General features: G+C 44.6%; 1 protein-coding gene across 1 annotated transcript in view; it reads left to right on the top strand.

Annotated features, from left to right (window-relative positions):
• LOC306942680 (uncharacterized protein) overlaps positions 1–20,606 on the top strand; it is a gene marked incomplete at both ends in the record, with an annotated part of 36,529 nt that extends 15,923 nt beyond the window's left edge. Inside the window, 7 exons of the mRNA XM_079528689.1 lie at positions 5,649–5,703; positions 6,960–7,055; positions 7,925–8,019; positions 11,564–11,699; positions 12,320–12,428; positions 19,039–19,247; positions 20,484–20,606. Of these exons, the coding sequence (XP_079384815.1) occupies positions 5,649–5,703; positions 6,960–7,055; positions 7,925–8,019; positions 11,564–11,699; positions 12,320–12,428; positions 19,039–19,247; positions 20,484–20,606 (823 nt within the window). The remainder of the gene's footprint in view (positions 1–5,648; positions 5,704–6,959; positions 7,056–7,924; positions 8,020–11,563; positions 11,700–12,319; positions 12,429–19,038; positions 19,248–20,483) is intronic.
• Between the last annotated feature and the right edge of the window lie 384 nt (positions 20,607–20,990).

Consider the following 20,990-nt stretch of genomic DNA (forward strand, 5'->3'; position numbering starts at 1 on the left):
CCTGCAACTTTCTTTATGGATTTGATGTCGACAGCCACAGTTGGTTCAGACCTAAGATGTGTGGAACTATTAGTCTGGTAGGACCTACCTACCTTTTTATAATCCTTAAGGTGTCTAGTTAATGAATTGTGATGTTCCCCGAGCTAATTATTGTCCCATATATGTTTTTAAACCATATGTTGTGTCCGTCCTGGGTTTTCGGCTGTGAAAAATAAAACCTTTAAACCAACATAGCTCCTGAACTATACATCCGACAGAAACCATTCACCCCATTTTATGTTCGTCTTTGCATGATGAATTGATATGAAGATTGGCCATGGTTCCAACATGTGTAGTGCATAAAAATCCAAATAAACACAAAAACATTTAAATTTGCCTAAACTGGATCACAACAACAAATGTCCAGTTTTTCTGTTTCATTTTGGCACGAGGCATTGAGGGAGATGGATAGTGACATAACAGGAACATTAATGCTCAATTATATGCTAAAAGTAGGCAAATCAATAGGCTAGGTGAAATTGGGCCTAGGGTAGAGGCTCCAGGACACAACCTTACGTTTTTTATTTCTAGTTTGGATTTTTGGCATCCATAAGGACCTCTAATATACAGATTTTGATGATCCCAAGAACAAAAATGGTCCAAAGTGTGTTTTCAATGTTTTATTACCCGTATGCTATGAGACCTGTGAAATTGCTGGCTGGAGCGAGACTGTCTTTCAGAGACAGTGACATGCTGGAGCGAGACTGTCTTTCAGAGACAGAGATAGACCAACTATAGAGATACCATTTGATTCTAGACAACCTCAGGTATCCAGGATACCCGGTCAGGTCATACCATCAACCTCAGGTATCCAGGATACCCGGTCAGGTCATACCATCAACCTCAGGTATCCAGGATACCCGGTCAGGTCATACCATCAACCTCAGGTATCCAGGATACCCGGTCAGGTCATACCATCTTTAACCTCAGGTAACCATCATAACCTCAGGTATCCAGGATACCCGGTCAGGTCATACCATCTTTAACCTCAGGTATCCAGGATACCCGGTCAGGTCATACCATCTTTAACCTCAGGTAACCATCATAACCTCAGGTATCCAGGATACCCGGTCAGGTCATACCATCTTTAACCTCAGGTAACCATCATAACCTCAGGTATCCAGGATACCCGGTCAGGTCATACCATCTTTAACCTCAGGTAACCATCATAACCTCAGGTATCCAGGATACCCGGTCAGGTCATACCATCTTTAACCTCAGGTATCCAGGATACCCGGTCAGGTCATACCATCTTTAACCTCAGGTAACCATCATAACCTCAGGTATCCAGGATACCCGGTCAGGTCATACCATCTTTAACCCAACCTCAGGTATCCAGGATACCCGGTCAGGTCAACCTCAGGTATCCAGGATACCCGGTCAGGTCATACCATCTTTAACCTCAGGTATCCAGGATACCCGGTCAGGTCATACCATCTTTAACCTCAGGTAACCAGGATACCCGGTCAGGTCATACCATCTTTAGACAACCTCAGGTATCCAGGATACCCGGTCAGGTCATACCTCAGGTATCCAGGATACCCGGTCAGGTCATACCATATTTTTTAATGGGACCCAATGCCTCCCTGCTTGACATCAAGGTTTGGATTGAGGAGTTAGATCAAGTACAAAATGAACAGAACCCCCTATTGGTACTCTAAACATAGTCCCATAGGGACAAAGCTGTTCCTTGGAGTGGTTGCACCTCAAAAACCATACCAAGGTGGAGCAGCGCAAGGGAGTTATTCTGTAGTGTGGGAGTATATACACTTCATACAGCTTCATACAGCTTCAGCAGCACTAGGTACCGGTCTGCTGTGCCCCAGCTTCAGCAGCACTAGGTACCGGTCTGCTGTGTAACCCCAGCTTCAGTAGCACTTGGTACCGGTCTGCTGTGTAACCCCAGCTTCAGCAGCACTAGGTACCGGTCTGCTGTGTAACCCCAGCTTCAGTAGCACTAGGTACCGGTCTGCTGTGTAACCCCAGCTTCAGTAGCACTAGGTACCGGTCTGCTGTGTAACCCCAGCTTCAGTAGCACTAGGTACCGGTCTGCTGTGCCCCAGCTTCAGTAGCACTAGGTACCGGTCTGCTGTGTAACCCCAGCTTCAGCAGCACTAGGTACCGGTCTGCTGTGTAACCCCAGCTTCAGCAGCACTAGGTACCGGTCTGCTGTGTAACCCCAGCTTCAGCAGCACTAGGTACCGGTCTGCTGTGTAACCCCAGCTTCAGCAGCACTAGGTACCGGTCTGCTGTGTAACCCCAGCTTCAGTAGCACTAGGTACCGGTCTGCTGTGTAACCCCAGCTTCAGCAGCACTAGGTACCGGTCTGCTGTGCCCCAGCTTCAGTAGCACATGGTACCGGTCTGCTGTGTAACCCCAGCTTCAGCAGCACTAGGTACCGGTCTGCTGTGCCCCAGCTTCAGTAGCACTAGGTACCGGTCTGCTGTGTAACCCCAGCTTCAGTAGCACTAGGTACCGGTCTGCTGTGTAACCCCAGCTTCAGCAGCACTAGGTACCGGTCTGCTGCGTAACCCCAGCTTCAGTAGCACTAGGTACCGGTCTGCTGTGTAACCCCAGCTTCAGCAGCACTAGGTACCGGTCTGCTGCGTAACCCCAGCTTCAGTAGCACTAGGTACCGGTCTGCTTTTTGGAAGCACTGGTATGAGTCTGAACAAATAAAATGTATTGATTGTATTATATTAATGTATAATTGTTAAATTCACTCTGTATATCCACGGGCGTAATATCATGATGATGCCATTACAAAACATGGGCTACATATGGAAGAAACAATTAACTGCTAGAAGGTCCTAAATTAACTTAATTCAGCAGTCACCGTCTCATGTTATTCTTTCTGAATTTTACAGAGTATAGAGATCGACTACTATACAATCAAATAAATCTGTATACAAGATAATTTCACATTTCAGAGGGAGGGAAATACTAAAATTAAAACATTTCGCAGGGGCGGGTTGGTAAAGGGGCAGGTCGTCTGGTATTCGATATTTTGTGATATTCTTTCATAGGCAAAAAAGTAAAATAATCCCCATAACTTTTGATTGGGTGAATGGGCAGAACGCTCCCAGAACCGGCCTTGTTCCAACGAATTAAAAAGCATCCCCGACTGGGCTTGTTTCAACAAACCTGTTGCTCTGCCCTAATAGTCTTGATCAGGGAACTCAGGTCACAACTAAACACCAATCAATACATACAAAATATTTATTATAAAACAACCTGTAAACATACCTAGGATTTTGGACTTGAATATACCAGATGAGTTTACAAGCAGATAAACATGACATTTAACAGCATCACCACAAACAAACATGAGTTTATAAAGTAAATGGCAGTTTGGTCATCAATCATCACACAAAAAAAAATGGGATTTATCTGTGTTTCACGATTTTTCAAAAATAGCAGAGAATATCTGCTATTTTTCAATAGCTAATGGTATAACATATTGCTTAAAACACCAAAAAGGGTTCCCACTCGCAGTCCCAAAACTTGATAAGGTTGATCAAAATAAGAATTATTTGACATGCTCTAATTGTGTAGACTTCTTGTAAATTAAGTAGAATAATGCAGGTGTTTAACAATAATGTAACTCTTGAAATAATAATGAAACCGAATGGACCCGTCAGGGTCCTGACGTCACTCACTCATCCCCTCGTTCTGCCTTGTTCACGGAAGTCATTCCTCTATGGAGAATAACACGGGCTCATCTTAATATCGTTTCATATAAGCATTGTGGTCCAAAAATAAACACGCTGTCTCTGCGTTGTTGCCAGAGAGGTGTCTCTGTATCGTTATATTGTCAGGGAGGTGTCTCTGTATCGTTATATTGTCAGGGAGGTGTCTCTGTATCGTTATATTGTCAGGGAGGTGTCTCTGTATCGTTATATTGTCAGGGAGGTGTCTCTGTATCGTTATATTGTCAGGGAGGTGTCTCTGTATCGTTATATTGTCAGGGAGGTGTCTCTGTAGCCTGGCTAATAAGCCAGACTAATATCACACAACACTGTCGCGGTATATCAGTCTGGGCTGGCTCCACTTGGATTTCATTTCCCGGGGAACATTTTCTCTTTGACGCAATTGGTCAGAGCTACTGTCAGTCAAAAGTCTCAAGCATTGAACGTCACTGTACCAAAGCCCGCCTATATTGCATACCGTGTCCCGATTGGTCCGGCCTGTTCTCTGCTGTAGGAAAGAGGCGTGCTACTGAGCCTCGCCAGACCGTAATCCGCTGGTAGGCAACTTTTTTTTGCCAACGGCTGATTCGGTCTGGTTTATTAACCAGGCTAGTGTCTCTGTATCGTTATATTGTCAGGGAGGTGTCTCTGTATCGTTATATTGTCAGGGAGGTGTCTCTGTATCGTTATATTGTCAGGGAGGTGTCTCTGTATCGTTATATTGTCAGGGAGGTGTCTCTGTATCGTTATATTGTCAGGGAGGTGTCTGTATCGTTATATTGTCAGGGAGGTGTCTCTGTATCGTTATATTGTCAGGGAGGTGTCTCTGTATCGTTATATTGTCAGGGAGGTGTCTCTGTATCGTTATATTGTCAGGGAGGTGTCTCTGTATCGTTATATTGTCAGGGAGGTGTCTCTGTATCGTTATATTGTCAGGGAGGTGTCTCTGTATCGTTATATTGTCAGGGAGGTGTCTCTGTATCGTTATATTGTCAGGGAGGTGTCTCTGTATCGTTATATTGTCAGGGAGGTGTCTCTGTATCGTTATATTGTCAGGGAGGTGTCTCTGTATCGTTATATTGTCAGGGAGGTGTCTGTATCGTTATATTGTCAGGGAGGTGTCTCTGTATCGTTATATTGTCAGGGAGGTGTCTCTGTATCGTTATATTGTCAGGGAGGTGTCTCTGTATCGTTATATTGTCAGGGAGGTGTCTCTGTATCGTTATATTGTCAGGGAGGTGTCTGTATCGTTATATTGTCAGGGAGGTGTCTCTGTATCGTTATATTGTCAGGGAGGTGTCTCTGTATCGTTATATTGTCAGGGAGGTGTCTCTGTATCGTTATATTGTCAGGGAGGTGTCTCTGTATCGTTATATTGTCAGGGAGGTGTCTGTATCGTTATATTGTCAGGGAGGTGTCTCTGTATCGTTATATTGTCAGGGAGGTGTCTCTGTATCGTTATATTGTCAGGGAGGTGTCTCTGTATCGTTATATTGTCAGGGAGGTGTCTCTGTATCGTTTGCGACAGTCAGTCACTCATATATGATACAGTCTGTTTCTAGCACTAATTCAGTAGCAGTAACAATAGTGTTTTCTCTCAGTCAGTTTATTCTTCATATCCATATGAGTGAAACGGCCGGGGTTCAAACACAGTGAGGCGAGGGGATTACAATGCAAAAAAAAAGTACATGAACCCGTGGATTTGCGCCCTCTACCGATAAGGTACATGTGTATTGTGTTTATAAACAGAGCGGATTGCCACACACACACACACACACACACACACACACACACACACACACACACACACACACACACACACACACACACACACACACACACACACACACACACACACACACACACACACACACACATATATTAAAGGTCTGCATGTGTAATGTGTTTATAAATAAACAGGGTGGATTGCTCGGGAAGGAGAGTGGCCAGCCTGGACGTGGATGGAGTAGTGAAGGTACCGTTTATATACCTATATTATACGTTGTATGTTGTTTCAGTGATGTAAATAGGTTTATATGTTGTTGTGTGTTGTTAATTCAGTGATGTAAATAGGGTTTCAATGCCTCAGTGACCTCAGTACAGCATACCTAACTAACTAGCTCACAAAAGTGAGCGACACCCACAGCCACAACACTAGAGGGAGAACAACGACCTGGTACCACCCACTTTCGAAAAACAAACATGGGGAAATTCTCCTTCTGCAGCACTTGCGTCAGGGATATTTACATCATTGTTGTTTACGTGTAATATTCTACATGCTATGTGGTATGAATGAATGAATTATTTGTATTTAATCCAGACATGACTAATAGATCTTTAAATTTCTCCTATAGGTGTGGTCATTTAACCCGGTCATCCAGACCAGAGTAATAGATATTTAATGTGTTTTAAAGGTGTGGTCATCCAGACCAGACTAATAGATATTTAATGTGTATTAAAGGTGTGGTCATCCAACCCAGTCATCCAGACCAGACTAATAGATATTTAATGTGTTTTAAAGGTGTGGTCATCCAGACCAGACTAATAGATATTTAATGTGTATTAAAGGTGTGGTCATTCAACCCGGTCATCCAGACCAGACTAATAAATATTTAATGTGTATTAAAGGTGTGGTCATTCAACCCGGTCATCCAGACCAGACTAATAGATATTTAATGTGTATTAAAGGTGTGGCCATGCAGACCAGACTAATAGATATTTAATGTGTATTAAAGGTGTGGTCATCCAGTCCAGACTAATAGCTATTTAATGTGTCTTAAAGGTGTGGGCATCCAGACCAGACTAATAGATATTTAATGTGTAATAAAGGTGTGGTCATGCAGTCCAGACTAATAGATATTTAATGTGTATTAAAGGTGTGGTCATCCAGACCAGAGTAATATATATTTAATGTGTTTTAAAGGTGTGGTCATCCAGACCAGACTAATAGATATTTAATGTGTATTAAAGGTGTGGTCATCCAGACCAGACTAATATAAATGTAATGTGTATTAAAGGTGTGGTCATCCAACCCAGTCATCCAGAGCAGACTAATATAAATTGAATGTGTATTAAAGGTGTGGTCATCCAGACCAGACTAATAGATACGTAATGTGTATTAAAGGTGTGGTCATTCAACCCGGTCATCCAGACATGACTAATATATATTTAATGTGTATTAAAGGTGTGGTCATCTTGTCCAGACTAATATATATTTAATGTGTATTAAAGGTGTGGTCATTCAACCCGGTCATCCAGACCAGAGCCACCATCATGTCTAAATATCCTCTACTGTCTCTGGAGTGGGCGACCAAACCCGACCGACTGGTAAGAGACGGAACATCCATACGCCTCATTGTGTGTCCAGTGGTGATTTCGTCGACCAAAACTAAGACGAAAAATGTTATAGATGAACTTTATGAACTGAATACAAATACATTGGACATAAAAAAAGACATAACATTTTAATACTAATCATTAAGCTACTAATTTAGACTAAGTAATTAAAGCGGGTCATGTTTGCATGTTTGGAATTGTAACAGCTGAAATCAATAATATATCAGTATTCTGATATTAACCTGAGGGCCACAATAAGTGAAGGTGGGGGCCGCATGTGGCCCCCGGGCCGCCAGTTGTAGGCTATAGGTGCAATCTACTTGTGTTTATCTCTGACAGCCTAGGCTTCCAACAAAAGCAGCTGAACGGCTTGCAAAACTCTATGCAATCTCTTCTACTATCAGTAGCCGCCAAATATGGCGAAGATGCCGTTCCTTGTACCCCTGAAGGGTGTGTGGGTATTCGTCAGCACCTCGTAAATATCTGTGCCCTTGTATTGTAACCCTTATGTGGACATAAATAAATTATTGAGAGTGTGTGTGTGTGTGTGTGTGTGTGTGTGTGTGTGTGTGTGTGTGTTCAAATGTACATATTTTTTGTTTTGATTGTATTGATATATTGTTGTATTGTGCTTTCTGCTTTGGCAATGTAAACGTATGTTTTCTCATGCCAATAAAGCCCTTTGAATTGAATTGAATTGAATTGTGTGTGTGTGTGTGTGTGTGTGTGTGTGTGTGTGTGTGTGTGTGTGTGTGTGTGTGTGTGTGTGTGTGTGTGTGTGTGTGTGTGTTGTGTGTGTGTGTGTGTGTGTGTGTGTGTGTGTGTGTGTGTGTGTGTGTGTGTGTGTGTGCGTGCCTCAGTTGTTGCTAGGCAGCGGTCAGGGGACGGTCAGACTTTATGACACTGATGCCAAGAAGAACCTCATTGAGATGAACGTTGACGAAGCTCACCCACGGTAAACATTTTAAGTTTTATAGATGTGATCCCTTCCCTAAAACACCCTGGACAACGCTCCACACGCCCCAGACTCTTCTCCCTTCTCTAAAACACCCTGGACAACGCTCCACACGCCCCAGACTCTTCTCCCTTCTCTAAAACACCCTGGACAACGCTCCACACGCCCCAGACTCTTCTCCCTTCTCTAAAACACCCTGGACAACGCTCCACACGTCCCAGACTCTTCTCCCTTCTCTAAAACACCCTGGACAACGCTCCACATGCCCCAGACTCTTCTCCCTTCTCTAAAACACCCTGGACAACGCTCCACACGTCCCAGACTCTTCTCCCTTCTCTAAAACACCCTGGACAACGCTCCACACGTCCCAGACTCTTCTCCCTTCTCTAAAACACCCTGGACAACGCTCCACACGCCCCAGACTCTTCTCCCTTCTCTAAAACACCCTGGACAACGCTCCACACGCCCCAGACTCTTCTCCCTTCTCTAAAACACCCTGGACAACGCTCCACACGCCCCAGACTCTTCTCCCTTCTCTAAAACACCCTGGACAACGCTCCACACGCCCCAGACTCTTCTCCCTTCTCTAAAACACCCTGGACAACGCTCCACACGTCCCAGACTCTTCTCCCTTCTCTAAAACAGGGGTTCTCAACGTTTTTGGCCGGGGACCCCCGGAAATGCTTTGGCAATGTCTCGGGACCCCCGCCCCGCCCCCTCCCGCCTCCCGAAATTGACTGCTACAATAACCTTAAACCCCTTTTGGTGTTTTAAGCATTGTTATAATTTAGCTATTGAAAAATTACAGATCTACAAGCTCATAGCGCGCCACCGAGTGGCGCGCTACGAGCTTGTAGGTCTGCTATTTTTGAAAAATCGTGAAAATAAAATTTAAAAAAAAAACTTTTTTTATTTTTAATTTTTTTAAATAATTTGGGGACCCCCTAAAATAATTTGGCGACCCCCCGAGGGGTCGCGACCCACGGGTTGAGAACCTCTGCTCTAAAACACCCTGGACAACGCTCCACACGTCCCAGACTCTTCTCCCTTCTCTAAAACACCCTGGACAACGCTCCACACGCCCCAGACTCTTCTCCCTTCTCTAAAACACCCTGGACAACGCTCCACACGCCCCAGACTCTTCTCCCTTCTCTAAAACACCCTGGACAACGCTCCACACGCCCCAGACTCTTCTCCCTTCTCTAAAACACCCTGGACAACGCTCCACACGTCCCAGACTCTTCTCCCTTCTCTAAAACAGGGGTTCTCAACGTTTTTGGCCGGGGACCCCCGGAAATGCTTTGGCAATGTCTCGGGACCCCCGCCCCGCCCCCTCCCGCCTCCCGAAATTGACTGCTACAATAACCTTAAACCCCTTTTGGTGTTTTAAGCATTGTTATAATTTAGCTATTGAAAAATTACAGATCTACAAGCTCATAGCGCGCCACTGAGTGGCGCGCTACGAGCTTGTAGGTCTGCTATTTTTGAAAAATCGTGAAAATAAAATTTTTAAAAAAAAACGTTTTTTATTTTTAATTTTTTTAAATAATTTGGGGACCCCCTAAAATAATTTGGCGACCCCCCGAGGGGTCGCGACCCACGGGTTGAGAACCTCTGCTCTAAAACACCCTGGACAACGCTCCACACGTCCCAGACTCTTCTCCCTTCTCTAAAACACCCTGGACAACGCTCCACACGTCCCAGACTCTTCTCCCTTCTCTAAAACACCCTGGACAACGCTCCACACGTCCCAGACTCTTCTCCCTTCTCTAAAACACCCTGGACAACGCTCCACACGCCCCAGACTCTTCTCCCTTCTCTAAAACACCCTGGACAACGCTCCACACGTCCCAGACTCTTCTCCCTTCTCTAAAACACCCTGGACAACGCGCCACACGCCCCAGACTCTTCTCCCTTCTCTAAAACATCCTGGACAACGCTCCACACGCCCCAGACTCTTCTCTCATCTCTAAAACACCCTGGACAACGCTCCACACGCCCCAGACTCTTCTCCCTTCTCTAAAACATCCTGGACAACGCTGCACACGTCCCAGACTCTTCTCCCTTCTCTAAAACACCCTGGACAACGCGCCACACGTCCCAGACTCTTCTCCCTTCTCTAAAACACCCTGGACAACGCTCCACACGTCCCAGACTCTTCTCCCTTCTCTAAAACACCCTGGACAACGCTCCACACGTCCCAGACTCTTCTCCCTTCTCTAAAACACCCTGGACAACGCTCCACACGTCCCAGACTCTTCTCCCTTCTCTAAAACACCCTGGACAACGCTCCACACGCCCCAGACTCTTCTCCCTTCTCTAAAACACCCTGGACAACGCTCCACACGCCCCAGACTCTTCTCCCTTCTCTAAAACACCCTGGACAACGCTCCACACGTCCCAGACTCTTCTCCCTTCTCTAAAACAGGGGTTCTCAACGTTTTTGGCCGGGGACCCCCGGAAATGCTTTGGCAATGTCTCGGGACCCCCGCCCCGCCCCCTCCCGCCTCCCGAAATTGACTGCTACAATAACCTTAAACCCCTTTTGGTGTTTTAAGCATTGTTATAATTTAGCTATTGAAAAATTACAGATCTACAAGCTCATAGCGCGCCACCGCGCTACGAGCTTGTAGGTCTGCTATTTTTGAAAAATCGTGAAAATAAAATTTAAAAAAAAAACTTTTTTTATTTTTTATTTTTTTAAATAATTTGGGGACCCCCTAAAATAATTTGGCGACCCCCCGAGGGGTCGCGACCCACGGGTTGAGAACCTCTGCTCTAAAACACCCTGGACAACGCTCCACACGTCCCAGACTCTTCTCCCTTCTCTAAAACACCCTGGACAACGCTCCACACGTCCCAGACTCTTCTCCCTTCTCTAAAACACCCTGGACAACGCTCCACACGCCCCAGACTCTTCTCCCTTCTCTAAAACACCCTGGACAACGCTCCACACGTCCCAGACTCTTCTCCCTTCTCTAAAACACCCTGGACAACGCGCCACACGCCCCAGACTCTTCTCCCTTCTCTAAAACATCCTGGACAACGCTCCACACGCCCCAGACTCTTCTCCCATCTCTAAAACACCCTGGACAACGCTCCACACGCCCCAGACTCTTCTCCCTTCTCTAAAACATCCTGGACAACGCTCCACACGTCCCAGACTCTTCGCCCTTCTCTAAAACACCCTGGACAACGCGCCACACGTCCCAGACTCTTCTCCCTTCTCTAAAACACCCTGGACAACGCTCCACACGTCCCAGACTCTTCTCCCTTCTCTAAAACACCCTGGACAACGCTCCACACGTCCCAGACTCTTCTCCCTTCTGGCTCACAAACTAAACTGCACAAACTAGTCTTCCACCATAATGTAACCTCGTAGACGCACTTGACCTAGCAAGGCGGATGCAAGAGTTGAAATGTATTTTAGAACGCAGTTTGTCATCTTATGTCAAGTACAAAGTCATAATCTCCCTATATATGTGCAGTATGTACACATGCATGAATCAATCAATCAATCAATCAACCAATCCCTGTGCTCCAGGATCCTGTCTCTGGCCTGCAGCCCCAGTGGCTCGTCGTTCGTCTGCTCGGCGGCGGCAGCGGAATCGAACCTGCGACGTCCTGCGCCGGCGGACGGCAAACTGCTGCTGTGGGACACGAAGACCGTCAAGGAACAGGTTGTTACTGTCATTATTAGTAGTAATATTAGCCCATTCTGGACGGGAACCCCTTTTGGTGTTTTAACTAAGCATTATGTTATACTTTAGCTATTGAAACATAGCAGATCTAAAATCGTGAAAATGCGGCACAAATCTTCGTTTTTTTCATTTCGACGTCAGGCCTAAATGGGTATTACTGTTGTTATTATAGTATTAGTAGTAATATTAGTATTATTGGTATTACTATTATTATTAACCCATTTAGATCTGAGGACGATTCTACAAATGTCTTCTAAATCCTGACAGTTTTCTGAAAAACCCTATGTTTCTATGTGAGTGGTGCTCAAATTATTTCATGTCAAGGACCCCAAAAAATATATGTATTTGGCCGCCGACCCCCATCTGAAAATATGTTGTTCCAGGGAGGACTTCCCCAAGAAGCAAATATTTGAGTTAAAAACATTCGCTCTGAAAGAATATATATTCAAAGATTTGAGCCATATTTTCACGATATTTCAAAAATAGCAGACCTACAAGCTCGTAGAGCTGCTATTTTTTAATAGCTAAAGCATAACATAATGCTTAAAACACCTCTCTCTCTCTCTCTGTCTCATGTATTCTCTATGTCTCTCTACCAGCTCCAGTTCCAGTTAGAACCCAGGCCGGTAGCCATTAACTGCACAGCGTTTAATCACAATGGAAACCTTCTGGTGACCGGAGCAGCTGACGGAGTCATACGACTGTTTGGTAATTATTATAAACCTTCTGGTGACCGGAGCAGCTGACGGAGTCATACGACTGTTTGGTAATTATTATAAACCTTCTGGTCCTCGCTGAACAATGACAATGAATGGAGTATTTTACGTCATTGTGTTTGAGCAAATCGGCTTAGTGTCTACTTTTGTCCTACAAAAAAGTAAAAACTCCCATTCATAGTGTCTGACCAAACAGACATGTTACGATGATGTATGATTGCGAACGCAGTGATTGCGAACGCAGTGATTGCGAACGCAGTGATTGCGAACGCAGTGAGCATTTACTATGAGACCCAGCAGATCATGTCTGTCTGTCTGTCTGTGTGTCTGTCACGCTGTAACACCACCCGCCCACCACCAGAGGGCGCAGCTGTATCACACACAAAAACACACACATGCACGCACACACAAAAAAACTTAAAAAGGAAAAACTTAAAAAGGAAAAACTTAAAAAAGTTTACTGAGACGCTACACTGTCTCTCTGCATTCTGTGATCCTATAGTTTACTGAGACGCTACACTGTCTCTCTGCATTCTGTGATCCTATAGTTTACTGAGACGCTACACTGTCTCTCTGCATTCTGTGATCCTATAGTTTACTGAGACGCTACACTGTCTCTCTGCATTCTGTGATCCTATAGTTTACTGAGACGCTACACTGTCTCTCTGCATTCTGTGATCCTATAGTTTACTGAGACGCTACACTGTCTCACTGCATTCTATGATCCTATAGTTTACTGAGACGCTACACTGTCTCTCTGCATTCTATGATCCTATAGTTTACTGAGACGCTACACTGTCTCTCTGCATTCTATGTTCCTATAGTTTACTGAGACGCTACACTGTCTCTCTGCATTCTATGATCCTATAGTTTACTGAGACGCTACACTGTCTCTCTGCATTCTATGATCCTATAGTTTACTGAGACGCTACACTGTCTCTCTGCATTCTATGATCCTATAGTTTACTGAGACGCTACACTGTCTCTCTGCATTCTATGATCCTATAGTTTACTGAGACGCTACACTGTCTCTCTGCATTCTATGTTCCTATAGTTTACTGAGACGCTACACTGTCTCTCTGCATTCTATGTTCCTATAGTTTACTGAGACGCTACACTGTCTCTCTGCATTCTATGATCCTATAGTTTACTGAGACGCTACACTGTCTCTCTGCATTCTATGTTCCTATAGTTTACTGAGACGCTACACTGTCTCTCTGCATTGTGATCCTATAGTTTACTGAGACGCTACACTGTCTCTCTGCATTCTGTGATCCTATAGTTTACTGAGACGCTACACTGTCTCTCTGCATTCTGTGATCCTATAGTTTACTGAGACGCTACACTGTCTCTCTGCATTCTGTGATCCTATAGTTTACTGAGACGCTACACTGTCTCTCTGCATTCTGTGATCATATAGTTTACTGAGACGCTACACTGTCTCTCTGCATTCTGTGATCCTATAGTTTACTGAGACGCTACACTGTCTCTCTGCATTCTGTGATCCTATAGTTTACTGAGACGCTACACTGTCTCTCTGCATTCTGTGATCCTATAGTTTACTGAGACGCTACACTGTCTCTCTGCATTCTATGATCCTATAGTTTACTGAGACGCTACACTGTCTCTCTGCATTCTATGATCCTATAGTTTACTGAGACGCTACACTGTCTCTCTGCATTCTATGATCCTATAGTTTACTGAGACGCTACACTGTCTCTCTGCATTCTATGATCCTATAGTTTACTGAGACGCTACACTGTCTCTCTGCATTCTATGATCCTATAGTTTACTGAGACGCTACACTGTCTCTCTGCATTCTATGATCCTATAGTTTACTGAGACGCTACACTGTCTCTCTGCATTCTATGATCCTATAGTTTACTGTCTCTATGTATTACCTTACATACAGTAAATCACTCTGGATTAAAAGTGTCTGCTAAATGCCTAGTGTGTGTGTGTGTGTGTGTGTGTGTGTGTGTGTGTGTGTGTGTGTGTGCGCGCCCGTGCGTGGCCCTGTGTGTGTGTGTGTGTGCGTGTGTGTGTGTGCGCCCGTGCGTGCGTGCCCCTGTGTGTGTGTGTGTGTGTGTGTGTGTGCGCCTGTGCGTGCGTGCCCCTGTGTGTGCGTGTGTGCGTGCCCCTGTGTGTGTGCGTGTGTGCGTGCCCCTGTGTGTGTGTGTGTGCGTGCCCCTGTGTGTGTGTGCGTGTGTGCGTGCCAGTTCGTCCAGTGGAACATCCATCGCTGCGGGGTGAAGCAGGCAGAACAGGAGTTACCTCAGGACGCCACGGGGCCGTTCGTTCTGTCCGGATACAGTGGATACAAACAGGTAAACCAATCAGCTGCCTCAATTAATAAACAGGTAACCAATCAGCTGCCTCAATTAACCCATTTGGGCCTGACGTCGAAATATAAAAAATTCTTCTGAAAGAATATATATTCAAAGATTTGTGCCGCATTTTTTAAATAAATACAGGTCTCATTAAAAATGAATCACTGGGCGTGTTAATCGCTGCCCGTTTGAAAAGACCTTATGCGTTAATGAAAGTTATGACAGTTTTGAATTATTCATATTAACACCCTGAACGCCCAGGACGAAGTTCTTTGTCCTTTCTATTAGTAGCGCCCGACGCTCAGGACGAAGTATTGTCCAAAAGACGAAGTTTATTGATACGAGAACGGATCGCATGGCTGTATAGCCCAGTCGCGCCTGCTGGGCAATCCTCGGTGACGTGCAAGAGTGAGACGTCATCGAAAAACTCCCTCCTCTGTTTAGCTGATGAAAACGAAAATCTTAAAACGTTCATAACGTTCATGACGATCTAAATCATCCCGTCTTTTTATGAAAAAAGATCCTGTGTTAGACGGCGCTCCGCGATCCAGTCGCTAGTCGCGATAGATTTATTCTTGTCTCCCGTTTTTGTCGATCGACTCTAGAATGGTGTGGCTATTGTTAGCTGCTACACACACATCAACCACTTCCGCCGGTCCGTCCGGAAAAGGGGTCTGTGTTTATAAATCCACTGGGCGCATGAATGTAATGGATTAAATAACCCTGGCCGCCTAAAGTGTTAATAATGTTACTGTTATGAATTAGTCATATTCACACATTTAGACCTGACGTCGAAATAAAAAAGAAATCTAAATCCTGACAGTTTTCTGAAATACCTATGTTTCTGTATCAGTGGTGCTCAATATGCTCATGTCAAGGACCCCATCATCAGCCGCCGACCCCCATCTCAAAATATGTTATTCCAGGGAACCCCACTTCCCAGTGCCAGGCCTGACGTAGAAATAAAAAAAATGTTCGCTCTGAAATAATATATATTCAAAGATTTTTGCCGCATTTTTAAGATTTTTCAAAAATAGCTAAAGTATAACATAATGCTTAGTTAAAACACCAAAAGGGGTTCCCGTCCAGAATGGGTTAAAAGACGGTGTTTGCCCCCCCCCCCCCCCAACACACACACAGAAGCTTTTACATGGCGGCAGCGTCGCGGTACAAAGGCACAAATTACATCCGAAATGTGGATGGCAGAAAATCCACCAAGGAACGGTGGGGCGTTGCTATGGGAACGGTGGGGCGTTGCTATGGGAACGGTGGGGCGTTGCTATGGGAACGGTGGGGCGTTGCTATGGGAACGGTGGGGCGTTGCTATGGGAACGGTGGGGCGTTGCTATTGGAACGGTGGGGCGTTGCTATGGGAACGGTGGGGCGTTGCTATGGGAACGGTGGGGCGTTGCTATGGGAACCGTTCCCATTATTTGCAATCTATCCTATAATGGAAACAGACATTCTCTCAAGAATTTCACCCACGTTACTTGTAATGTGATGTGATAATAAAGATTGATTCTGAGAACCACTGCTGTATATACATAGGCTACTATATACATAGGCTACTATAACTGTCAGGAATGATTGTGGGGTAGGATCAGAAAACAGGTGATAGGAGGCAGAACAGATCAACTAATATGTCTTATTTAACTTAAAGGTTATTCAACTTAAACCCTATACAGGGCAGCTAAAGCACTTGTGTCGCTCAACTTTAAATGAAAGTTGCCAAGCCAAACATGTTTTACAAGTAGGCTACTGGATTACTTGAATATATTAAGGGTGAATTTGGTTTCTTAATCTTCATTTAAAAGCCTGTCAAGGACAATGTGTCACTGGACCAAACCATGATGTTACACTTATATCACTTATATCAAAGGACTATCCTTTAGTGAAATTTCAAAATATGTCAGTTAGCTCACATGACAGCTACAAAACCAGGTACCACACAAGCGGTTTTCAGATGAAGTTGACCGTGTCTTTCGTGCAATCCCATTGGCCACTCTCCCCTAATGCTTCTAACGCTCTCGCCGTCTCCCACCAGCAGCGGGGGGTTGTCATTGTCTTTTAAATATCTATATATTAACGTTCCAACCTAATTCCTCCTAACTAACATGTTGGCTCGTCTTCATTTGTTAGGCAGAACAAATATATATCTAACTATAACTGGGAATGTGGATGGGAATGGGTAACTGAGAACGGTAACGATATGAGATTCTTTATGGCATAAAACAGCGTGATCACTACACAAATGAGGAAATAGTTCCATTTATAGCCTACTCTTGAGTGAAAATGGATACAACAATAGTAGTAAACAATATTTACATAAACAAACAGGTTTTTACATAAACAAACCTTCTGGTAATAATGTTTGCATCAAGCCTTTGTCAGCGTGTTAAGAAAGGTTTATGTTTGTAAACCAATGATTTTGTTTTAATCATCAACTATTCTATTCTAAAATAAAAAATGACAACATAAATGTAATCTGACCTGACTATGCTCGAGTTTAACCTAAACTAAAAGTTAGCGTTTACAAAAAGCTGACACCTCAGAAGAGTGTTGTTCAATGTTAACTTATGTCAAAATGCGTTAGCAGGAAGGAACAAACCAAACAGCAAGCTTAAAGGTGCTCTGAGCTCAACATGGGTGGGTAACAGTGGGTTCAACCCAATCAAAGAGCGGACACATACCATTAACCCTATACCTTCAGAACCACTTCAATACTTCAATAAATACTATATTACAAGTAGGTCCGGGATTCAACATTTATGTGAGTGAAAGTACAAAAATACCAGCATCAAAATGTATAAAGTATCAAAAGTAAAAATGTATTCAGAATGTCTCATTTCACAAGTTTTCAAATGTTTACAATGAACTTTTCAAATACACAAAAATTACAGAGGAAGAGCTTTAGCTACACATGGCCCATTTCATTTAATTCCCACGTTGCTCAGTGATATTGAAGCAAATAACAGATTTGAAAGTTAATAATAATAATAATAATAATAACGTAACTAGATTTAAGTTGTTACGTATGAAGTCAGCCAACGTGGGGTATAGACGGAGCAGGTCACTCGGCATCTGGCGAAAAGCCTGACATTATATCTCAGGACGGAAACTGGGAGGGTAGCCTGTCACCATCCTCAACCATTTTGTTTAGGTCCCTGTCCCGCCTGTATGAACCTGCAAAAGTTGAGTGAAGAAGTAAAAGTAACTTATTAGTAATGAAATTTATTCATAAGGCTTTAATCAAGCAATTCAAAACTGTGAATTACTGTGAACATAGGACAGGAATCATTCTTACCTTGTGTTTTTGAGTTGCCAAACTTCACTTTTTATCTTCATCCTTCTGACAAAGTCCTCAACATCTTACTGTGTGGTGTCCATTTCCACACATCCTGTAAAAAGTCATCCCTGCTGAGATCTCGCCTCTGCTTCCCTTGTTCCCTGAGCAGTCTCCTTTCTACCACGGTCTGTGTAGCGATCCTGCATGGTCACAACAACGTACCCAGAGAACTCTGTAGCCCTGCATTCTCCTCCATTGAACCAATGTGTCTGCTATAGCTACCGTCAGGGCATGGCCAAGATGCAGAGTACCAGTAACATTTGGTGGAGGGATACACAGAGTGAAGGATTGATCCACAGCATGTGCTTGTTTGTCCTGAATTTCTGGACAGAAGAATCCCTCCTTCTCCTACCACATATACCAGCTCGACTCCACATACACTGGACTGTAGGACAAGGCTCTCTTTCTCACTACATTTTAATCCGTGATCTTCATCACTATTGTTTATTTGTTAATATGGCCATCTCAATCTCTGAAACTTGGAGCAATGTTCGTTTTTGCGTAAAAATAAAACCTTGATTTGTCTGATCCAGATCATCCTCTGCCGCGTAGCCATGGTCTCCAGGAGGCCTCACCTCAATGATGGCTCGATCATCCGCCTCCAGATCCAGCCACTGCGTGTGTACATAGATGTTGCACCCATGGCGGACGTGTGAAAAGGAATCACCTAGCGATACCTTGCTTCGGAGCCGGTGTCCTTAGGTTCCATTGTGCAGCCTGCAATGCAATGCACTGGTCATGCTGCTGTCTTTCATGCTGCTGTCTTTCGAAAGGCAGAGCCTTTTTATAATGTTTACATCTGGGAGTAGATTGCTCCTCATCTGAATATTAAGACTAGTCCGAAGAGACTGATGAGGAGGGAGAGGAACACAGTCTGTATGATGTTACCCTCCATAGTAATGTTCTCCCCTCTGTGGACCTCACAGAGAAGCCACAAATGGCCTTCCATTGGGTGGTGGTTGGATCAGCCGCCACCCGCTCCAGCATCTTCCAAATATGCTGTGGTAGCGAGCAGATCCTCCTCCGCTACATCTTGCTGTGTGGTGTCCATTTCCACACATCGTGTCAAAAGTCATCCCTGCTGAGATCTCGCTTCCGCTTCCCTTGTTCCCTGAGCAGTCTCCTTTCTACCACGGTCTGTGCAGCGATCCTGCATGGTCACAACAACGTACCCAGAGAACTCTGTAGCCCTGCATTCTCCTCCATTGAACCAATGTGTCTGCTATAGCTACCGTCAGGGCATGGCCAAGATGCAGAGTACCAGTAACATTTGGTGGAGGGATACACAGAGTGAAGGATTGATCCACAGCATGTGCTAGTTTGTTTCGCCTGTATGGACCTGCAAAAGTTCAGTGAAGAAGTAAAAGTTAACGTAGTAACTTATCAGTAATGTAATTTATTCATACGGCTTTAATCAAGCAATTGAAAACTGTAAATTACTGTGAACATAGGACAGGAATCATTCTTACCTTGTGTGTTTGGGTTTGCCATCTGAGCCGCTGCCCATCTTTAAGTCCATCATGTCTGCCCCACCATGTGTTGCTCCTCTTTCAAAGCCTATATATGAGTATTTAATCTGCTCACACTCTCCAATATGTTAAATAAATTAGAGCTTCCCGACTTGCCTTACAGGATCCCCCAGAGGTAGGTGAGTGGGGCAGGGGTTCAGGAGACTTGCTTTGGTTGCTCACCAACACATTGTAAGTCCATGTTCTGAATCCAATGTGGTTATATTTCCCCAGACTTGTACATCTCATAAATCTTGGAATCATCGATAGTTGAACACATTTTCCTATTCCTAATTTGGAATCAATAAAGTGCAAACTTCACTTTTAATCTGCATCACTCTGACAAAGTCCTCAACATCTTGCTGTGTGGTGTCCATTTCCACACATCCTGTAAAAAGTCATCCCTGCTGAGATCTCGCCTCTGCTTCCCTTGTTCCCTGAGCAGTCTCCTTTCTACCACGGTCTGTGTAGCGATTCCTGCATGGTCACAACAACGTACCCAGCGACCTCTGTAGCCCTGCATTCTCCTCCATCGAACCAATGTGTCTGCTATAGCTACCGTCAGGGCATGGCCAAGATGCAGAGTACCAGTAACATTTGGTGGAGGGATACACAGAGTGAAGGATTGATCCACAGCATGTGCTTGTTTGTCCTGAATTTCTGGACAGAAGAATCCCTCCTTCTCCCACCACTGATACCAGCTCGACTCCACATACTCTGGACTGTAGGACAAGGCTCTCTTTCTCACTCCATTTTATTCCGTGATCTTCATCACGATTGTTTATTTGTTAATATGGCCATCTCAATCTCTGAAACATCTCAATCTCTGAAAATCCAATGAAACCTTAATTTGTGTCATCCAGATCCTCCTCTGCCGCATAGCCATAGTTTCCAGGAAGCCTCACCTCGATGATGGCTCGATCGTCCGCCTCCAGATCCAGCCACCGCGTGTGTACATAGACGTTGCACCCACGGCGGGCGCGTGAAAAGGAATCGCCTAGCGATACCTTCTTCTGTTGCTTCGGAGCCGGTGGTCGTATTTGCCGTTGTGCAGCCTGCAATGCAACGCACTGGGGTCCCACTCTCAGGGTTCCATAATGTGTTAAGGAATCTTCTCCATAGCGGTCTTGGAAACCTCGATGGCAACGCCTTCTGGTAGATTCCTCTGCATGAATTTGAGATAAACTCGCCTGTTATATGAGAAGGCTCGATGCAGTCCTCATCTCACGCTGTGGATCGACTTCAAAAGTGTAAGCCTCTCAATGTTCTTGGGAGGTTTTGAAAACCTTGCCGAGTGTAATACCAAGCTCCTTGGATGCCAGAGTAGCAAAGAACTCGTAGCTGTCTAAGACAGCCCTGTCATGACCTTT

The sequence above is a fragment of the Electrona antarctica genome, assembly GCF_951216825.1.
Source record: "Electrona antarctica genome assembly, chromosome: 18".
Lineage (NCBI taxonomy): Eukaryota > Metazoa > Chordata > Actinopteri > Myctophiformes > Myctophidae > Electrona > Electrona antarctica.